The 19,283-nt window shown below is 35.0% G+C and overlaps 1 protein-coding gene across 6 annotated transcripts in view; it reads right to left on the bottom strand.

Annotated features, from left to right (window-relative positions):
- neo1b (neogenin 1b) overlaps positions 1–19,283 on the bottom strand; it is a 145,968-nt gene that overhangs the window by 16,880 nt on the left and 109,805 nt on the right. For 4 of the 6 annotated variants that reach the window (XM_077209976.1, XM_077209973.1, XM_077209971.1 and 1 more), the window contains exons 13-24: positions 18,046–18,187; positions 16,579–16,689; positions 13,361–13,555; positions 13,183–13,278; positions 10,733–10,965; positions 8,939–9,077; positions 7,916–8,023; positions 6,037–6,231; positions 5,923–5,955; positions 4,335–4,394; positions 4,079–4,217; positions 897–1,180 (exon numbers count right to left, since the gene is read on the bottom strand). In XM_077209976.1, coding sequence (XP_077066091.1) covers positions 897–1,180; positions 4,079–4,217; positions 4,335–4,394; positions 5,923–5,955; positions 6,037–6,231; positions 7,916–8,023; positions 8,939–9,077; positions 10,733–10,965; positions 13,183–13,278; positions 13,361–13,555; positions 16,579–16,689; positions 18,046–18,187 — 1,735 coding nt within the window. The remainder of the gene's footprint in view (positions 1–896; positions 1,181–4,078; positions 4,218–4,334; positions 4,395–5,922; positions 5,956–6,036; positions 6,232–7,915; positions 8,024–8,938; positions 9,078–10,732; positions 10,966–13,182; positions 13,279–13,360; positions 13,556–16,578; positions 16,690–18,045; positions 18,188–19,283) is intronic. The other 2 variants (XM_077209974.1, XM_077209972.1) reach the window with 1 other exon arrangement.

Genomic DNA, 19,283 nt, shown 5'->3' with positions numbered 1-19,283 from the left:
AGCATCCTAAATGAGACGCAGCCTCACAACTGACTGATTTAGAGCGCTCTATTTTGTTGGTCATTTAAATAAATTGTTGTAGTTTTAATTTTACTTCACTGAAATTATAGTTTGAAAATCAAAAATCAAAAATAAGATTATATATTATATATGAACATATTTTATTTTATAAAAGTAAAAATATATTAAATAGAAATATAAAACTATTTTACTTTTTGTATTATGCTTGTATTATGTTTCAGTTAGTTTCATTAGTGCACAAATAATTAGAAAATTAAAAAAAAATACTCATTTTGATATTTATCAATAAAAATAAAATTATCAAAATAAATTCTGATATAAAAATAAATCTCATGAAAAAAAATAGTTTTATTCATTATAGTATATTATTTCAATAGTTAGGTGTTAGCATGTTCCTATGATGCTCTAATAAACATAATAAATAGAAATCACACTACCGGTATTTACTAAAATTACACTGATCTGTTAGATTGAATGAATTAGACATTTATAATAATTTATCTTCAATCATCTGCCATTGTAAATGGATTTTTTTTTTTTTTTTTAAATGTATTGCATTCTGGAATTATTTTGACCAGGATGGATAATATGCAATGCAAAAATGAAGATCAGGATTCTTGAGGCCAATCCCTGGAATCACTATTCTTAGAAGGCAACATCCGTATCTTTCAGCAAAGCACTATCATAGTGAGAATATCCTAAATGCCTAAAAAGGCTGCTTAAGAGGGAAGCTCACTAGGTTTGAATCTAGCTATTATGACACAAGACGACATGAAAGAACAGCACATAAACACATGGTACCGCATGACGAGCACAAGACAGGTTGAAATGTTATGGGACAATCAACGATGTGCCGGTTTGCTCTGCGAACTTACGTTGTGGAGGCTGAGAGTCGAACGGCATCATGATTTTGGGTCTCACTCCCCGGCGAGTGGACACACTCTCCTCCAGCTCCTGAATCTGATGGCTGGGCTCCACCGGGTCCTGGGTGGCGCGAGGGATGGGCGTCTCCGTCATGACCGGGTTGGGATCGGGGGATTTGTCGATGGGTTTGAGCTCCAGACGCTCGTGATGGATCCAGAGATCAGGAGGTTTCAGGTCTTTAGACGAGCTCTTGTACTTGTGTGAGCCGGTGCTGGACTTACAGGCTGCACGTTTCCTGAAAACACAAACACAACTGAACCTTTCTAACGCATTTAACTGGTTTCTACAGCTAAATTTACTTAAGGTGTTCATGATTATAATAAAATAATTTTTACACGCACGCACGCACGCACGCACACACACACACACACATGTAGTGTTTCCATGTTTTATGGGGACTTTCCATAGACATAATGATTTTTATACTGTACAAACTGTATATTCTATTCCCTTACACTAACCCTACCCCTAAACCTACCCATCACAGAAAACTTTCTGCATTTTTACATTTTCAAAAAACATCACTTAGTATGATTTATAAGCTGTTTTCCTCATGGGGACCAAAAAATGTCCCCACACGAACAAGGATTTCAGATATTGCCATCCTTATGGGGACATTTTGTCCCCATAAGGTAGGGTTTACCAGGCCACACACACACACACACACACACACACACACACACACACACACACACACACACACACACACACACACACACACACACACACACACACACACACACACACACACACACACACACACACACACACACACACACACACACACACACACACACACACAGAATTAATGGCCCCCCCGGTAAATATGATCAAAACTGGCTGTAAAAAATAAATCTGCATCGTTTATCCTTTTGATCTTTCATTCAAAAAAATCTGCAAAATTCAAACCTTTCATTGAAGTAAAAGAATTGAAAGTGGGGGGGAAATCACTTTATTATATAAATGTTTTTCTCCAAAACACGTTGGCTACAATTATTGGCACCCCTAGAATTTTTTTACGAGTAAAATATGTCTGAAGTATATTCCCATTAATATTTACCTTTTTTAACACACCAGGGTGACTAGGAACATGACATTGTCCAGCCATGACTTCTTATTTCTCAGAAGTTTAAATATGAGGAAACACAAATGCCAAATCCCCGTAATCATCCATCACAATGAGTAAAACCAAAGAATATAGTTCTGACGTGCATCAAAAGATTGTTGACCATCACAAAATAGAACGTGGCTGTAAGAAAATAGCTAAAGAATTAAAAATCCCCATTTTGACCATCAGGGCAATAATTAAGAAGTTCCAATCAACTAAAGATGTTATGAATCTGCCAGGAAGAGGACGTGTGTCTATATTGCCATAATGCACAGTGAGGAGAGTTTGAGTGGCCAAAAACTCTTCAAGGATCACAGATGGAGAATTGCAGAGATTAGTTGAGTCTTGGGGGTCAGAAAGCCAAAAAAAAAAACCTACAAAAAAAACCCTACATCACGTCATGTTGTTTGGGAGGGTTTCAAGAGAAATCTTCCTCGCTCATCCAAAAACAAAAAAAACAAACAAACAAATTCAGTTGTCAGACACGACTGGAACTTCAAACGGCACAGGCTTCTGTGTTCAGATGAAACTAAAAAAAGAGCTTTTTGGCAGCGAACACGCTAGATGGGTTTGGTACACAAGGATAAAGAGTACCCCATGTGTACAATTGAATGTACTGTTGGATCTTTAATGTTGTTGGCATATTTTTCTGCTGGAGGTCCTGGACTTCTTGTTCAGATACATGGCATCGTGGATTCTATCAAATATCAACAGATAAAAAATCAAAACCTGACGCCTTCTGCTAGAAATTTTATAATGGGCCATGTTTGGATCTTCCATCAGGACAACGATCCAAAACAAACATCAAAATCAACACAAAAATTTGTTACGGAGCACAAAATGAAGCTTCTGCCATGACCGTCCCAGTCCCTGACCTGATGAGTGGACTGAACTGAAGAGGAGGAGCGCCAACATGGATCTGTGAATCTGAAGGATCTGGAGAGATTCTGTATGAAGGAATGATCTCTGATCTCTGGTCAGGTGTTCTCCAAACTCATCCGGCATTATAGGAGAACACTCAGAGCTGTTATCTTGTCTAAAGGAGATTGCAAAAAGTATTTAATAAAAGGGTGCCAATATTTGTGGCAAACGTGTTTTGGAGAAAAACATTTATTTCATAATGTGATTTCCACCCCACTTTCAATTCATTCACTTCAATGAAAGGTTAGAATTTTGCAATTTTTTTATATGAAAGAACAAAAGGATAAACGATGCAGATTTATTTTTTACAGCCAGTTTTGATCATATTTACCAGAGGTGCCATTAATTCTGTATACAATTCTGTATATATATATACACACACACACACACACATATATACATATATATATATATATATATATATATATATATATATATATATATATATATGTATTGGATATACATAAAAGTAAAAAATAATTGATTTAACATATATATATATTTTTTATTGTATTTCAATTTATCTTTATTTCAAGTAAAGTTTCAATGGTGCATAAATACAGTTTAAAAGTAATTCAAATTAAATTTAGATTTGACCTCATTACATTTTTTTGGAATCTTATGAAATTATTAAATAGATTTCATATATTAATACATAATATTATAAATATCTTATTACATATTTAAAAGTTATTAAAATATAAAATACTTACGAAATGCACATTTAAATATATTATATGCATTTAAAAAAAAATTATAGTCCCATATTTTAATAATTTGGATTTTAATATTTTATTATATAATAAAACAACTAATAATAATTAGTTAGTATTTTAATAACATTAAAATACAAAGTTTCAGGATTTTTTCGAGGGTTCGTAGTGACGGAATAAAACAATCACACAATAATCAATAGTTTTGAGAGACGAATGTCAGATCATGCAGCACTGATTAAGTAATTAAAAACTGTGTCATGACAGGCCTAAGAAAACTCTTTATCTGTGGTAAAACCACTGTAACAGAAAATGTCTCATTGCTTGTTGTTTTTATATACAGATGTTATACAGGTGTTTTTAAAAGATGGCAGAAGAGTGAAGAACACACTTTTTCTGATGGGAGTTTGACCGGCGCGTGCACAGGACGGCTCCCACGACCACAGCGATGATGGTGAACGCTCCCACAGAAACTATGACCACGATCACCAGGATATGATTCTCCTGGCTGCCCGTGATGCCTGGTTTATCTGTGAGAGAGAGAGAGAGAGAGAGAGAGAGAGAGAGAGAGAGAGAGAGATTTACTAAACCACAAGTCTCATTGAGATCATGGCGTCTGTCTTTAAAGTGTGTGTCTTCATGTTTACCCATATTGGATCCAATCCCGTGCTCCGGCAGGGTCGGGTGACCAGGTTTGACTTGCAGCCCTATAGGCAATAAGACATCAGCGACATTCAGCTATCCCACAATGCATCTGACATAAATGCCATGTTATTGACAGGTATGTAGCAGGGATGAACACTATCTAGAATTGCACTGAAATTACATTTAAAGTCGGGCTGCATGATTAATCGCAATTTACATGAAATCGCACTTAAATCGAGATGGCTTGAAATTGCAAAGGCTGCGATTATGTTTTATGCGCAGCTTGTCATTGATGTACGGCTCTTAAACGCTGCTCACTCTGAAAGCACTATGAGTTTGAGTCACTTATAACGTGCATTTGAAAAAGAAACACGCGTCAAACGTAAGAAGCATTTATGAACCTCTTGTCCCAACAAATACAACATTTAATAACATGCTTTACTCCAAACTCACTTCATAAGGACAGTTGAGCTCCTCCTTCTGCGAGATGATGTGCTTCTGACAGAATAAGGCAGTCGTGTGTTTATTAGTCATGTTTAATTAAAGCGTTTTAATCTTCTGTTTATTCAGCTACAGCGATTTCCTGGAATGATGTGTGTTATCGTACTTCTGCGGCTTGTGTGTGTGTGTGTGTGTGAGACGCTCTCTGGTGTTCAGATGGAGTAGCGTTTACTAGCGATCTGCACTGACAAAGTGTGCATAAAATAATCGCAGCCTTTGCCAAATCGCGTGCGGTTTAATTGCGATTAATCGTGCAGCCCTAATTTAAAGCTACAATTAAACTCCTGCAAATAAAGATAGCTAACAGGATATATTTATGTCCGGAAATTGTTTTGATCGTATTAAACTTGTACACATAAACAGTTATAATATTATTTCATTATATATGCATAATAAATTGACAGTCAAAATGAATGATGCATGTAAAAGTTGGGCTTGCAATTTGTTAATCTCTTAATATAATATTCCATACATTGTCAGAGCTTGGTAAACAGATTATTATTATATTTGTAGACGTTATTAGACAGATTAATTAACGTTATTTATTAATTAATCGTTTATAAATAATAATCATATATATGCATGATAAATGACTAAACTATCTGTCATACACAATTTATGGCATTTAAAAAAAGTTTAAAAAGTGCTAAATTATTTTAATAAAAATGGGACAAATAATTCAGCTACATAATAAATGCAGTCATAATTTAAGTAGTAAATAAATGAAAAATTTAAATATTGATCCGATCCATGCAGAATTGTCAAACATATGATTACTGGTTTATAATGAATGCTTAAGGCACACCAACATATACCGAAGAGTTATTTAGAAATAAATAAAATAATCAAATGTAAAATAATAATATAAATTGTGTTCTGTTGCAAGTTCACATACTTGATCTCATGTTTTCTCATGGTTTATTGTTGAGCTTTCAAGTTGAAATAATCAGTTCCAAGCCCTTGACACATTTTTATCGTATTATTATTTTTTATTTATTTCTCTATACTATTTTGTACTAGACTAACTTGTGAACTAATTAAATTCCTGTTTGTTTGCCTGAACTTTACAATAAAAACATGTTTAATTACCTTGATCACTTGACATTTTGTCAGATGGTTCAGCTGAAAATGAAGACAGACAGAATGAACAAGTGAGCATAAGTAGTGTGTAACGGATGTGAGTAAGCGATGAGCTGGGTTCACCTTTAGGGGTGCGGAAGTGCACCGCGTCTGACATGGGTCCCATGCCTTTGGAGTTTCTGGCCTGGATCTTAAAGTAGTAAGCAGTGTCCAGTGTGAGACCCTGAATCTGATGGGTCAGTCGGTTTCCCACCACAGGCTCCACGACCCAGTCATGAACCTCAGCGTTCACATCGGTGCTGTAGTAGATGATGTACCCTGAGAGACGAGATGTCTGAAAATCATCCTTCTGACGCATGTAATAATACAATACCGTAAAACTTCAAATAATAGCCCGGGCTTTTATTTTCCCAAATCGTCGAACTGCACCGGCTTGTATTTGAGACAGGCGTCTATATGAGACAGACTTTTATAATTTAGTGTTGAGATGTTGTTCATTGAGATGTTGTTCCTAGAGTCTCTAAAATCTCCAAATGCTCCACGTGAAACTGCGGTCTTCCGACCTTTTACTATCGTGTCAATTGATTTTGATTAATATGTGCGAGGGAGAGAGAGCAAGACAGCGCTCGTGTTGTTTGAAGACGTGAGAGTGCGCGCGCGCGGCCGTTGCGCTCTCTCTCTCTCTCTCTCTATCTCTCTCTCTCTCTCTGCTCGTTTGCGCCTTGTCAAGCGCAGCAATCATTCTATTACATCACTCACCGATCAAAAAAGGCTTTGGCGGGAGACAAATTTGCTTTGGCGGCCGCCAAACAGCGGATGATCTGACGGGTTTTAGAAGATTAAATACAACCCGAAACTAAAAAATAGACCCGGCCTCTATTTACCCAAACCTGTCGCCACACCAGGCGTGTAAAAGAGACATGCGTCTATTTGGGCCTCGGCTATTATTTGAAGTTTTACGGTAATCTAGTTCCTGTGATTGGCATCCATAATTTACACTGCCGTTCAAAAGTTTGGGGTCGGTACGATTTTGAATGTTTTTAAAAGAAGTCTCTTCTGCTCACCAAGGCTGTATTTATTTGATTAAAAATACAAAACAAACCCAGTAATATTGTGAAATATTATTTCACTGTAAAACAGCTGTTTTCTATATCGTAATATATAGTATATATAGTAAAGTGTAATTTAGTCCTGTGATCAAATCTGAATTTTCAGCATCATTACTCCAGTCTTCAGTGTCACATGATCCTTCAGAAATCAGTATAATAGGATGATTTGATGCTCAAGAAACATTTCTGATTATTATCATTGTTGAAAACAGTTATTTACATTTTTATTTCAGGATTCTTTGATAAACAGAAAGTTCAAAAGAACAGCATTTTTCTGAAATAGAGTCTTTTGTAACATTAAACACTACCGTTCAAAACTTTGGGGTCGGTAAGAATTTTTATTTAATTTTTTGGGGAAATAAATAAAATAAATCAATACTTTTATTCATCAAGGAGGAATTAAATTGATCAAAAGTGACAGTAAAGACATTTATAATGTTACAAAAGATTCTATTTCAAATAAATGCTGTTATTTTTAACTTTCTGTTCATCAAAGAATCCTAAAAAAAATGTTACACGACTGTTTTCAACATTGATAATAATCATAAATGTTTCTTGAGAATCACATCATCCTATTATACTGATTTCTGAAGGATCATGTGACACTGAAGACTGGAGTAAAAATGCTGTAAATTCAGCTTTAATCACAGGAATAAATTACACTTTACTATATATTCACATAGAAAACAGCTGTTCTACATTGAAATAATATTTCACAATATTACTGATTTTACAGATTTTTTTAATCAAATAAATGCAGCCTTGGTGAGCAGAAGAGACTTCTTTTAAAAACATTACAAATCTTACCGACCCCAACTTTTGAACGGCTGTGTAAATCATGAGAATGATTGTGTGTGTTATATGTCAAACACTGCGTCCTGTTCTTCACACACCTGTGATTTTGCCGTTGGCTTCGGTTGGAGGCTGCCAGTTGATGTTGATCATTCGTGGATTTCCTTCTTTACTGATCACAGTCACATCTTTTGGAGCAGAACCGGGAACTACAAAACACACCAAACACCATTAAAAGGATATAATACAATAAACAGTGTAAATGGCTATTACTAAAAACTTTACCAAGTTATGATAGTATAATTGTCTTAACAATTTGTCCCAAAATCATGTTGAAATGCAAATGAGACATTAATAAAATATGCAGTAATTTTGCATGCATCCTGAAACCAAACATCTGTCTTTTTCATTTTTTTTAAATGTACTTTATAACTAATATAAACAAAAAATAAGTTGTCAACATCAACACACAAAACACAAATGATAATCATATTTGAAGTACATTATTTATAAAAATAGGCTCAATTGCAATCATACATGCATAAACATAATGGGAACCTTAGTTAAAAAATTGGTGCATGCATGTTAATGTAATATATATTATATATATATATATATATATATATATATATATATATATATATATATATATATATATATATATATATATTAGTGCTGTCAAATTGATTAAATCACATCTAACATAAAAGTCTGTATAATATATGTGTGATTATATATATATATATATATATATATATATATATATATATATATATATATATATATATATATAATTATATATAGGGTTATACACACACACACACACATATATATATATATATATACATACACAAACTTATGTTAGATGTGATTAATCACATTCAGTCGATTTGACAGCACTAATATAGATATATATTGCATTTAGTTCATAAATTATAAACAAAATACAATATATAACCAAAATGCTCAATTTGTTGAAGTTCTGTATATTAGTGTTTAAGAGAAAATGTAACAGAAAAAATAATGTTTAACTATCATTTAATCCTGTAGTATTTCATCTTCAGAACAGCATCTAAACGGTAAAGCGATCATTGTGATGGTGTTTAAGCGCTGTGGGCTCTTACTGGTCTCAAAGGTGGTCCCGTGGGCCGTCATGCTCCACGTGCTGCTCCTGCGGCTCTTGGTCACCATCACGGAGAACTCGTAAAGCGTGTTGGGTTTCAGAGCCGTCACCGTGTGGAACAGAGACGTGGTGTTTGCCGTCTGACAAAACAAACATATTTATGAAGACCTAGGTTTAACTGCAGATTTTTTTTGCATATAACTAATTAAAAAATATGTTATATACTCTGTAGTATGCAGTAAGCAGGACACTAGTATTGAACTGCCCACAGGTGTCTCCGCTGCAGTGTGTGAGAAAGCTCACTAGAGGGCGCTCAGCGCATGCAGGAGAAAAACACTTATAGTGAAATCGCACTCCTCAGAACCAGCGTGATTTTAGTATCATTGAGATGCTATTATAGTTTTTCCTTAATATTTTGAATTAGTTATAGTCATATCTTTTTTTTTTTGGTTAAAGTTTCAGTAATTTCTTTTTAAAGTATGTCTATATAGTTTTTTTTTCATTCATTTTAGTTCACATCAAGTTAAATTGAATAAAAATGAGTGTTTTTCATTTTGCCAGACTAAACTGTCTACTTATACTGTACTAATACTCTAGTGAGAGTTAGTAGACATGTATGTGCAAATGTACTTACAGTCAACAGAATGTGTTAAGGGACCATCAAAATAAAGTGAAACCAATACGTTTTTTGAAAAATATTTTATTTCAGTTAACTTTTATTTAATTTCATGTAATGATTTATTTTTTATGGTTTTACTTTTAAAGCCTGTAACTTTTTTTGTGTTAAGTCTATTTTTAGGACCATTATGGCCATTTTAGGGCCTTTTTTCTTTTTTTTTTACATCTATTTTCATAATAAGCTCATATTCCCCCAAAAAGCTTCCTATAGTAATAGGAAAAAATACTTTTATTTATATTATTATTATTTATGTACTTTCGTTTTGATACATTATGGTAATATTTATTGAATGGAATAAACTTAATAAGGATTTAAATAAATAAATAAACAGTGAGAATTGAATGTGCTAATGAGAATTTAAGGGGAAAATGTTCTGAATTGTCCCTAAAAAATAGATTTTATCTTCATTGTACAACTTATCATTTATCATTTATTTTCTGGGGGCCCGGACATTTCCTCTTGAACAAAATTTACAAAAGTTACAAAATAAGCAAATACAATCATAAATCCAATTTCCAAACCGTGTTTTTGTCTCATCCTGAATAGCTACGGTGCACCTATAATAAGTGTTTATATGGGACTATTTTACACTGATGTCTCGTCATAGACATAAACACAGAGAAGTAGCTCCGGCTATAATGTTCTTCCTTGCAGTTCTGTTTATTAACCGCTAGAGCGCCAAAAGTTATGGACAGCAGCTTTAAAATCGCCATGAAATCAAATATGACAATTCTTTTTTTATGGAATATTGCAGTATTTATTATAAATGATAAATCTGTGCATATCATTACTGTTGTGCCTTCGTAATCTTGAATCAGAATAACTCTCCCTTGCTCTTGCAGCTCATCTCTTCTCTGATGATGAGTGCGGGGCAACCTGTCACTCACATGAGATCCACCAATAGCAAACCACAACCATCCAATCAATTCCATTAGGACAAAATCAAGCCCCGCCCTACATTTGTTCTTGTTTGAGAAGCCGTTTCACTCGGATATACGTCACAATGGGTAATAAAAGACTATCATAACTTACATTTCATGTCGACTTTCTCTAAAATAACCCTGTTTAAGTGAAAATGAAAGTGAAATTAAGCCTTTTCTAACAAAATAACGATACCTTGTATTTGGTGTTGGCGGGGATGTTGGTCTTCCAGCGGATGGAGTAATATCTGGAGTCGGTGATCTTCTGGTTCTTTGCGAGCGAGTTGTCGGCCCAGCTGACTTTGACGGTGTCGTGGCTGAGGACAGTGGCCTGAACGCCCACCGGGGGCAGCATGGGTGTGGGGTCGGGGGCTGGGGTGTATGGGTTATTGAAGAGTTCATAAAAATCAATATCAGGGTCTATGGGGTCTGACAGCAGCGTCACACACACACACACAGATGAGTCAAGGCAAATCATAATAAATGGAGAACAAAACAAACAAAAATCACATGGGTTTAAAAAAAATATGGAAGGATTGATCAGCGTTAGACGGGAATAAATGGATAGATGGTGCAGTGGTGGACAAGTAAGAGGAAAATGAATGAAAAAGAGAAAGAGAGATTATTAGAATCAAGATCCATAATTAAAAGTATAAAACAGTGCAGAAACATTACATAATAATTTGTCAAATGGACAATTTCTATTACAAGAATCTTGGATTATTCTGAATTTATAGAAATACAGAAAAATACTCAGTGAAAATTAAGTTCAATATAATTTAAGGACAGTAATAATCCAAGTTCAATATAATCTAAGCAATTTAAGGACAGTATCTGTGACAATTATTACAGAAATGAATTTAAACTCATCCTTTTGATTGTAAAAACAAGCAATATTACAGTGCACAGCAATGGACTTACAATGGAAGTCAATGAAAAGTGTCATTTGTTGGAAAAATCATCCTTTTTTGTGTTTAGCAGTGGGGCAAACTTTTGGTTACACTTTATTTTAAGGTGTCTTTGTTACACTGTAATTATACAAGTACTGTACTTACTATAGGGTTTGCTTTAGTTGCATGTAATTATGCATAATTTATAGTTATAACTATAGTAACATGAAACAATGAAACTGTAAAATTGTTAAAGTGTTACCCTACTTTTCTTAGCAGATGAACCTCTGGTTACACATTACTGATATATTTCCTGCATTTTTTCTTGATAATAATAATAACAATAATAATAATTCAAAATAATATTTTTTACTTTATTATTATTTCGATCAAAAAATTAAACAAACCAATAAAGACATATATTACTAAAGCAATAATACTAGTGTACTGTAAAAAAGTGCGTATTTTTACGTTTTTCCTGCTGTAGTGTTTTTTCTGTGCTAATTTAAGAGCCACAAACCCACATGATTCAGCATGCTGATCGATGGAGCTCTGAACATTTGTTTAATTAAGACACACCTGGAATGACTATCGATTTCTTCTGAGTAAATATCCACTTATTTAATTGTCAACAACAACAACAAAAAATGCATTCTCAGCAGAAAACGGCAGCAAATGATTGCCGCAAACATGCTAACACTCATTCTTGGCGAACAACTCATTTCTGGGTCACTTCGCACACTAGCTCTGGAAGCTGGAGTCTGTCAGAAAAGTTTGCGAAGCCTAGCGAGTCAAAGCTGACGGGACGGCAGGGGGTCTGGAAACCTTTAACAGAGGCGTTCGCTGTGTGACACATCTGATGTAAAGTGAGGAAGATGTGTGGATGGAAGCGTGCGACACATCACACCTGTAGGTTTCGATGTATGCTAACGTGACACGCCACGTATCCCAGAACTGAGGGAGGCAGACGCATGTGTGGTTCCTGTCATCTTACATTTAAAACACACACTCCACATCGTAGTTTGTCTCCACTACAAAACAATCTGAGACTGACTTCTAAAGCTTGCAGTGTAACAGATTTACACATGCGTTTCATTTTCAGCACGGAAACACAAACATGTTTTGTGCTAGACAACAGAGATCTGAGCTCTGATGAACTATACACAGTCAAACCTAAATTTATTTAGACACCTGCAACATTTCTCACATTGTTTAGAAAATGGTAATAAAATATGACAAGAATTGATATTTCACTGGTTTTGTCCGTCCTTCTGTTAGACTGTCTCACACATGAATTATGTTGAATATCTGTCAGCTGTTAAATTTAACTACACAATTAGATAATACCAGTTTAGCTCAGTCAATTAGCAAGCAATGCTTCATGTTGTTCAGTCTGTGGTGTAAAAATGTGCATTAGCAATTAAAGAAAAAACACTTCAGCAAAACATGATCAGCTCAAAGTGTCCCAATCATTTTTGCTCCCAAATTTTTAAAAATTTCACTGATAGTCACTTTATGAAGAATTTTTGTGTATAATATGTCAGTTTACTTTATTTTGCTATCCTCACTTACATAACTGAACTAAAGTGTCCTGCACACACTAGTAAACAAACATCACAAATTATATCTGGTGTCTGAATAATTTTCGGTTTGACTGTATGCTTCAAAATAACATCAAGACTGTTTTTTTTTTGTCATCTTGCCTGAATAGAGATGGTTAAGCTGCCACAATTTAACATGTGTGTGCGTGTCTTACCGGACTGAGGTCTAGTTGTGGCGCTGTTGTAGATGGGAACGCCTTCGCCCATGTTGTTGTACGCCTTGAGAGTGATGACGTAATGGGAACTGGGATCTGAAGAGGAAAACATAAAACGTCTGAAAACACACCTAATACAACAATATGGCTGATTATTTGTAGCATTAAAGACGCCCACCGAGGTTATCGATGCTGTAGAAACGCTGCTTGTAATCCAGAGTAACCGTGTGGGCGTGAGGGCTTCCGATCCCATATCCGATCTTATAACCTCGGACTAAAATATCCTGGTTTTCTGGAGGAGTCCAAGTCACCACGATTCGGTTCACAAGAGGACGAACATGAAGAGAACTGGGGACTCCTGGTACCTGAGACTCTGTAATACACACAATGAACAATCAATCTTTGACAATTTATATTTTTTTATATACATATATATATATATATACACATATATATGCAACTCATTCTAGAATCGGGGGTACATTTCGAGTCTCCCAGAAAAACCTTTTATTTAAAAAAAACTAAACTTTTTTGAATCAGTTTTGAATAATAACACAAATTATATTACACTATCACTAAAAATAATGCTTTATGTATATTTAGGAAAAAAAATTTAATGCGAAATATTAACTAAATGACTCCCACTTCACTTATTATTGACTGTCTCTGTCTCCTGATTTATACATTCATATATATATATATATATATATATATAGGGCTTTCATGATAAAGAAATTTCCCTTGCGGTGATTTTGAGTGGCTCAATATCGCGATTTGTGATACAATTGGCATATTATTATACTTATTATTATTTTGCAATATAAATAAGCTCATTGGGCTATTACTATATGTATAACCGTTAGTTCTGATACTCGAATCTGACTGGACAAGAGGCTTTTCAAAAGTGTCATCTTATCTTCTGTCAACTGATGGCAAACTGAGTCAGCTGATGTTTTTCACAAATATATGACCTGACCTGAAGAAGGACAGACACAGGTAATCGCACAAGCTCAGTTCTCTGTGTGTGTGTCTGTGTGTGAATCTCGATAGTGTACCAGATAGAAATCTAAGAGACTTTTACTGCTGAACTTCATCTAACACATGAATCAAAGCTCTCTTTCAAGCATGACCAAACTGAGAGCAAAGTATGAAATGAATGTTCACAGCATTATAGATCAGGTCGAGCGTAGCGCTTAGCTAAACCGCAGCTTTCAAGCACAAATACATTAGTGTATAGCTAACTGCTTTAACAGCAGTGAAACTCATTCGTATTTGTTTTGGCCGAGTTTAAAAGCAAAACTTGTGCACAAACGGATCCACGGACAGCATTATCCTAGGTGCCCGCGCTAATGACTGTTCTGATTTATAAGGCAACGCTGCTAATTTCCGACAAAACCTTTTGGATTTAGAGTCATTAAATTGACTCATTATTTCAAACACTGGCCTATTTGTAGGGCTAATTCAAGTAGGAGTGGATGAAGCGGAGGCATTAGCGGTTGAGAGAGATGCTTTGGTCTGGCTGTCACAGAGCTTTTCCCATTTTAGCAGATGGAAATGAGCCCAAAGAGAGTTTGATCGCGCACACACACACTCCCATAGTGCTTGGGTCCCTCCATACGTCCAATTGGGAATGAAAATACGAGCTATTAATCCAACTTAGTCATCTAAATCGGCTGAAATGCCTCCGTGTCTGCTTGTTCGCTTAATTTCAGAGCTCCCCGCTGCTCTCTGATGAGGACGGAGGCAAAGACACACTAAAAATGTTCCTCTCGCATCAAGCAAACAGCTTCCTTCAGTGCAGAAATATGGCTTTCAATTACTGGGTGAATTTCAAGAGGAAATGTCTGGGCCCCCACAAAATAAATGATAAGTTGTATAATGAAGATAAAGTCTATTTTTTAGGGACAATTCAGCACATTTTCCCCTTAAATTCTCATTAGCACATTCAATTCTCACTACTTATTTATTTATTTAAATTCTCATTAAGTTTCTGCCATTCAATAAATATTACCATAATGTATCAAAACAAAAGTACATACTTTTTTGGGGAATATGAGCTTAATTATTATGAAAATAAATGTTAAAAAAGCCCTAAAATGGCCATAATGGTCCTAAAAATAGACTTAAACTTAATAAAAAATGTTATTTAACATTTTCGTCTTAGAATGTTCTCGCAAGTTTTCCTAATATCCATCGCACTACGCCAATAGTGGAAACCGCCACTAAATGAAAGTGTTGTATCTCCTGCGCTAGCTGTTGTTCTCACCACTGAAACGCAGATCTAACACAACAGCTACGGCAGTAACCTATCAGCTCGGACACGGTTATCCGAGCCCAATGTCACGAGTAATCACATCAGCGTTCTCCCAAGCCTGAAATCAATTAGATTTACTGTAACCAACTCAGCAGCGATGCGCTAGTGTAAAGTTTCCTTGTTGTGCTGCGCTTCTTATGGCATTCTGAAAGATAAACGGACGTCTTAATGTCTTTAATAGGCTTTTCATTCAACAATAGAAGTGCATTAAACAAAAGGCATTTTCCCAGGATTCCCGTCTCCGGCGGTCAGAGTTGAACACACTCCTCCAGTGGAACGAAGTTCTTTCAGTATTGATGAGCTCTGCCTTTGATTCGAACAGAAATAACGCAACTCGTTCAAGTTAATGACTTTGTTTTCTATTGTCTGCTTTATTCTTTTCAAATTTTCAGTCCTTAAACGATGTATTTATTGTTTATTTTCATATAGTATTTAATTTTCTGATCTTGGGTTTCATTTGTGTTATGGTAACGGAGGTCACGCGAGTGAATGGCAAATTCATTGAAGAATATACATTGAAATACATTCAATGTATTCATATTGCGCATGTGCTCCAAACATTTCAGTACTGAACGAGACCCAGACATATATGGTCAAAGGTTTACGGTTTGCAAGGAGTTTAAAAGGATTTAGCTCCTGGTTTAAATGGAGAACAAGGTACGGTTATCTTTATGTTGTTGTTTGATTTGTTTTCTTTGTATCAAGATTACTTGTTAGTTGGTATTTTGTTTGATATTTAGGTATGTTTAAGTCATTAAGCTTACTTATTTTGTACTCTGCTTTGATGCGTTTATTAATTTTGGTGTTTTGTTTTCTCTTTTGTACAAGCTCTTACGTTGATTCTCTACGAGTCATGCTGGTGTAATACGTCTTATGGAGTCCAACGGTGATCTTATCTGTGATGACGGACATTCAAATAAAGAATCGTGGGGATAGAAAAAGTGTTGGGGATAGACTAGGAAAGAGTCTATCCTTTCTTAAGCCAGACAGCCACATCCCAGACAAACACGTCGACGGGCCGCAGGGATAATCCCACCAATGGGGAGAAAGTGAAGGATGTGTTTGTTTTCGTGATTCCTCACCGTCGAGGTCGTTCTCGAAGGTTTCCACTGCGATCCACTCCGTCGTCGGTCCGGTCCCGTTCACAGTGGTGGCCGACACTCTCACCGTGTAAACCTTTCCTTTCTCCAGACCTTAAAGAGAGCAAATTTTTTTTTTTAAATATGCTAAATATATGTGTTGCCAGCACTTAGTCACTGTGGCTAAATGAGTAAACTTTATTTATATAGGACCTATCACAGATGGAAATCACAAAGCGCTTTAAAAAGTGCAACAATTTTAAATAAAAGAACAATAAAACACAGATAAAACCAGATAAAAGATAAAAAATAAAACATAAAAGCATCAAACAACTAAAAGCTTGTGGTTTTCCAAAGTTACTAGCTAGAATTTTGACATTGATACCATAGAGAAAAACTGCCATATATATATATTTAATATTATCTCATAAATTGGAATAATTTCAAATAAATGAAATCAAACAATCCTGAAAAAAAAATTGGCCACAACTGTTTCCAACATTGATAATAATCAGAAATGTTTCTTGAGCATCACATCATATTAGAGTGATTTCTGAAGGATCATGTGACACTGAAGTCTGGAGTAATGATGCTGAAAATTCAGCTTTGATCACAGGAATAAATTACATTTTAAAATATATTCAAATAGAAAACAGCTATTTTAAATTGTCATGAATAATAAAATAAATGCAGCCTTGGTGAGCATAAGAGACTTATTTTAAAACTATATATAAAAAAGCTAACTCAAAACATTAATAAATACTGTGGTGACACTTTACAATAAGGCTCATTAGTTAACATTAGTTAATGTATTAACTAACATGAACTAACCATGAGCAAAACATTTGTCACTGCATTTGTTAATCTTTGTTAATGTTAGTTAATAGAAATACAGCTGTTCATTGTTTGTTCATGTTAGTTCACAGTGCATTAACTAAAGTTACTAAACTAAAGTTAACAAAGATTTGAATAAAGTATTAGTAAATGTTGAAATGAACATTAACAAAGATTAATAAATGCTGTAGAAGAGCAGTTCATTATTAGTTCATGCTAATGAAGTTAATTGATGTTAACTAATGAACATTATTGTAAAGTGTTAACAATACGGTAATAGAAATTAAATAATACTAAAAAAAGACTGTCTGTAGGATCGGCAGGGTTCCCACACCTTGGTTAACCTCAAATTCAAGGACCTTTCAAGGACTTTCCAGGTCCAATACCCTCAAATTCAAGGACTTGAGGACAACAAACGTTGAGTTAACATCGTAGCAGTTTCGTGCGCGAGCGTGAACATCATGGCAACATAAAAAACAGAAAACTTCAAGCGCAAAATAAATTCTAGCACTTTCAAGGACTTGTATCTATGTATGTTTATTTTCAAAAACTTCCCGTGGCCTTGAATTTTTTTTTTTTCCAGATTCACAAACTTAAGGATTTTAAGGGAGCCGTAGGAACAGAGGTTTGTAATACCATCAATGAGCTGAAAGAGCTGTGAGGTCGAGATCTCTATAGTGTCCGCCCTCCTCTGTCCTTTCCGGTAGCGTAGTTTATATCCCATCAGCTCTCCGTTCAGGGTACCAGGGGGGGGCGCCTGCCAGCGGACCATGATGCTCTGGGGCATGAGACAGGGCACATGGTGAGCTTTCAACATGAGTAGAGTTAGTGCATTTTAATTGAGCAGGTAGGCTTCTGGGAGTGTATTATATAAACGTCTAGAGGTGCACCTGAAAAGAGTGTGAGCCAGAAAGCTGTCACAGCTAATGCTGTCATGTGTCATGAGTTCATTTCAGGAAGACAGCTGAGAGAAGCACAGCCTTCAGGCTACGCAATAATGAATGAAGAAAAAACCCAAGAATGCTTTATGAAACAGGAGATGATCCAGTCCTGACGGTGGGAAACATGCATGTGAAGTTATAAAAGCGTCCTGCATTTGGACGGTTCTGATCATTAAACTTCTATTTTGGGTTTCGACTAATGAATAATTATTCGTTTTAATGGACTTGAAGAAACTTAGTAAAAGCATGTACCGTGGTAACTATAGTTTCTGCCAAAATGTCATAATTGGATGAACCTCACAAGAACATGTCCGGGTCACATTTCAACGCAAGATGAAATATATTGCATAAGGTAAACTGGTCTATTTTTAAGGTCATTAAGATTTTTGGCTTGCATTCTGTCATAATTATTTATGACAAAGCAACACAATTTCACCCATATTCTATTTTGCATAAGGATTTTTTTTTTGAAGCCCTTTACATTTTTTTTGTTCTGATGACAGTTATGCACATTTTCACCCATATTCCAAATACTGCAACACAAAAACTAAATAATAAAAAACTAAATAAGAATAAAAACCTATATAAAGTGGTTATACATCATTTTAGTATCTATTCTGCCATTAATATATATAAAATAAAATTATAAAAAATAGATCACGATTCTCTCGCAATTATGAACAGACAACTAAACAAAATAACTTGTAATTTACTCGAGGTTCTGACACAATTGCTGCATTAAAGATATGTAATCGGTTTGAATGAATGATTCAATGACACACACACACAAACTTCACTTGTTTTATTACTGGATAAATCAGCATTTCATAATGAATCTATGACAAATACATTTTTAGCAGGCACTCGTCGCCACCTACTGGTGTAATAATGTTATTGAACTTTATTTTCAAAACGGTGATTTGCTATATTTTG

This window comes from Siphateles boraxobius, unplaced genomic scaffold (genome assembly GCF_051911475.1).
Source record: "Siphateles boraxobius isolate OS27281-9 unplaced genomic scaffold, OSU_SipBor_1 65, whole genome shotgun sequence".
In the NCBI taxonomy this organism is placed as follows: domain Eukaryota; kingdom Metazoa; phylum Chordata; class Actinopteri; order Cypriniformes; family Leuciscidae; genus Siphateles; species Siphateles boraxobius.
This window is presented reverse-complemented; position numbering and strand designations above follow the sequence as displayed.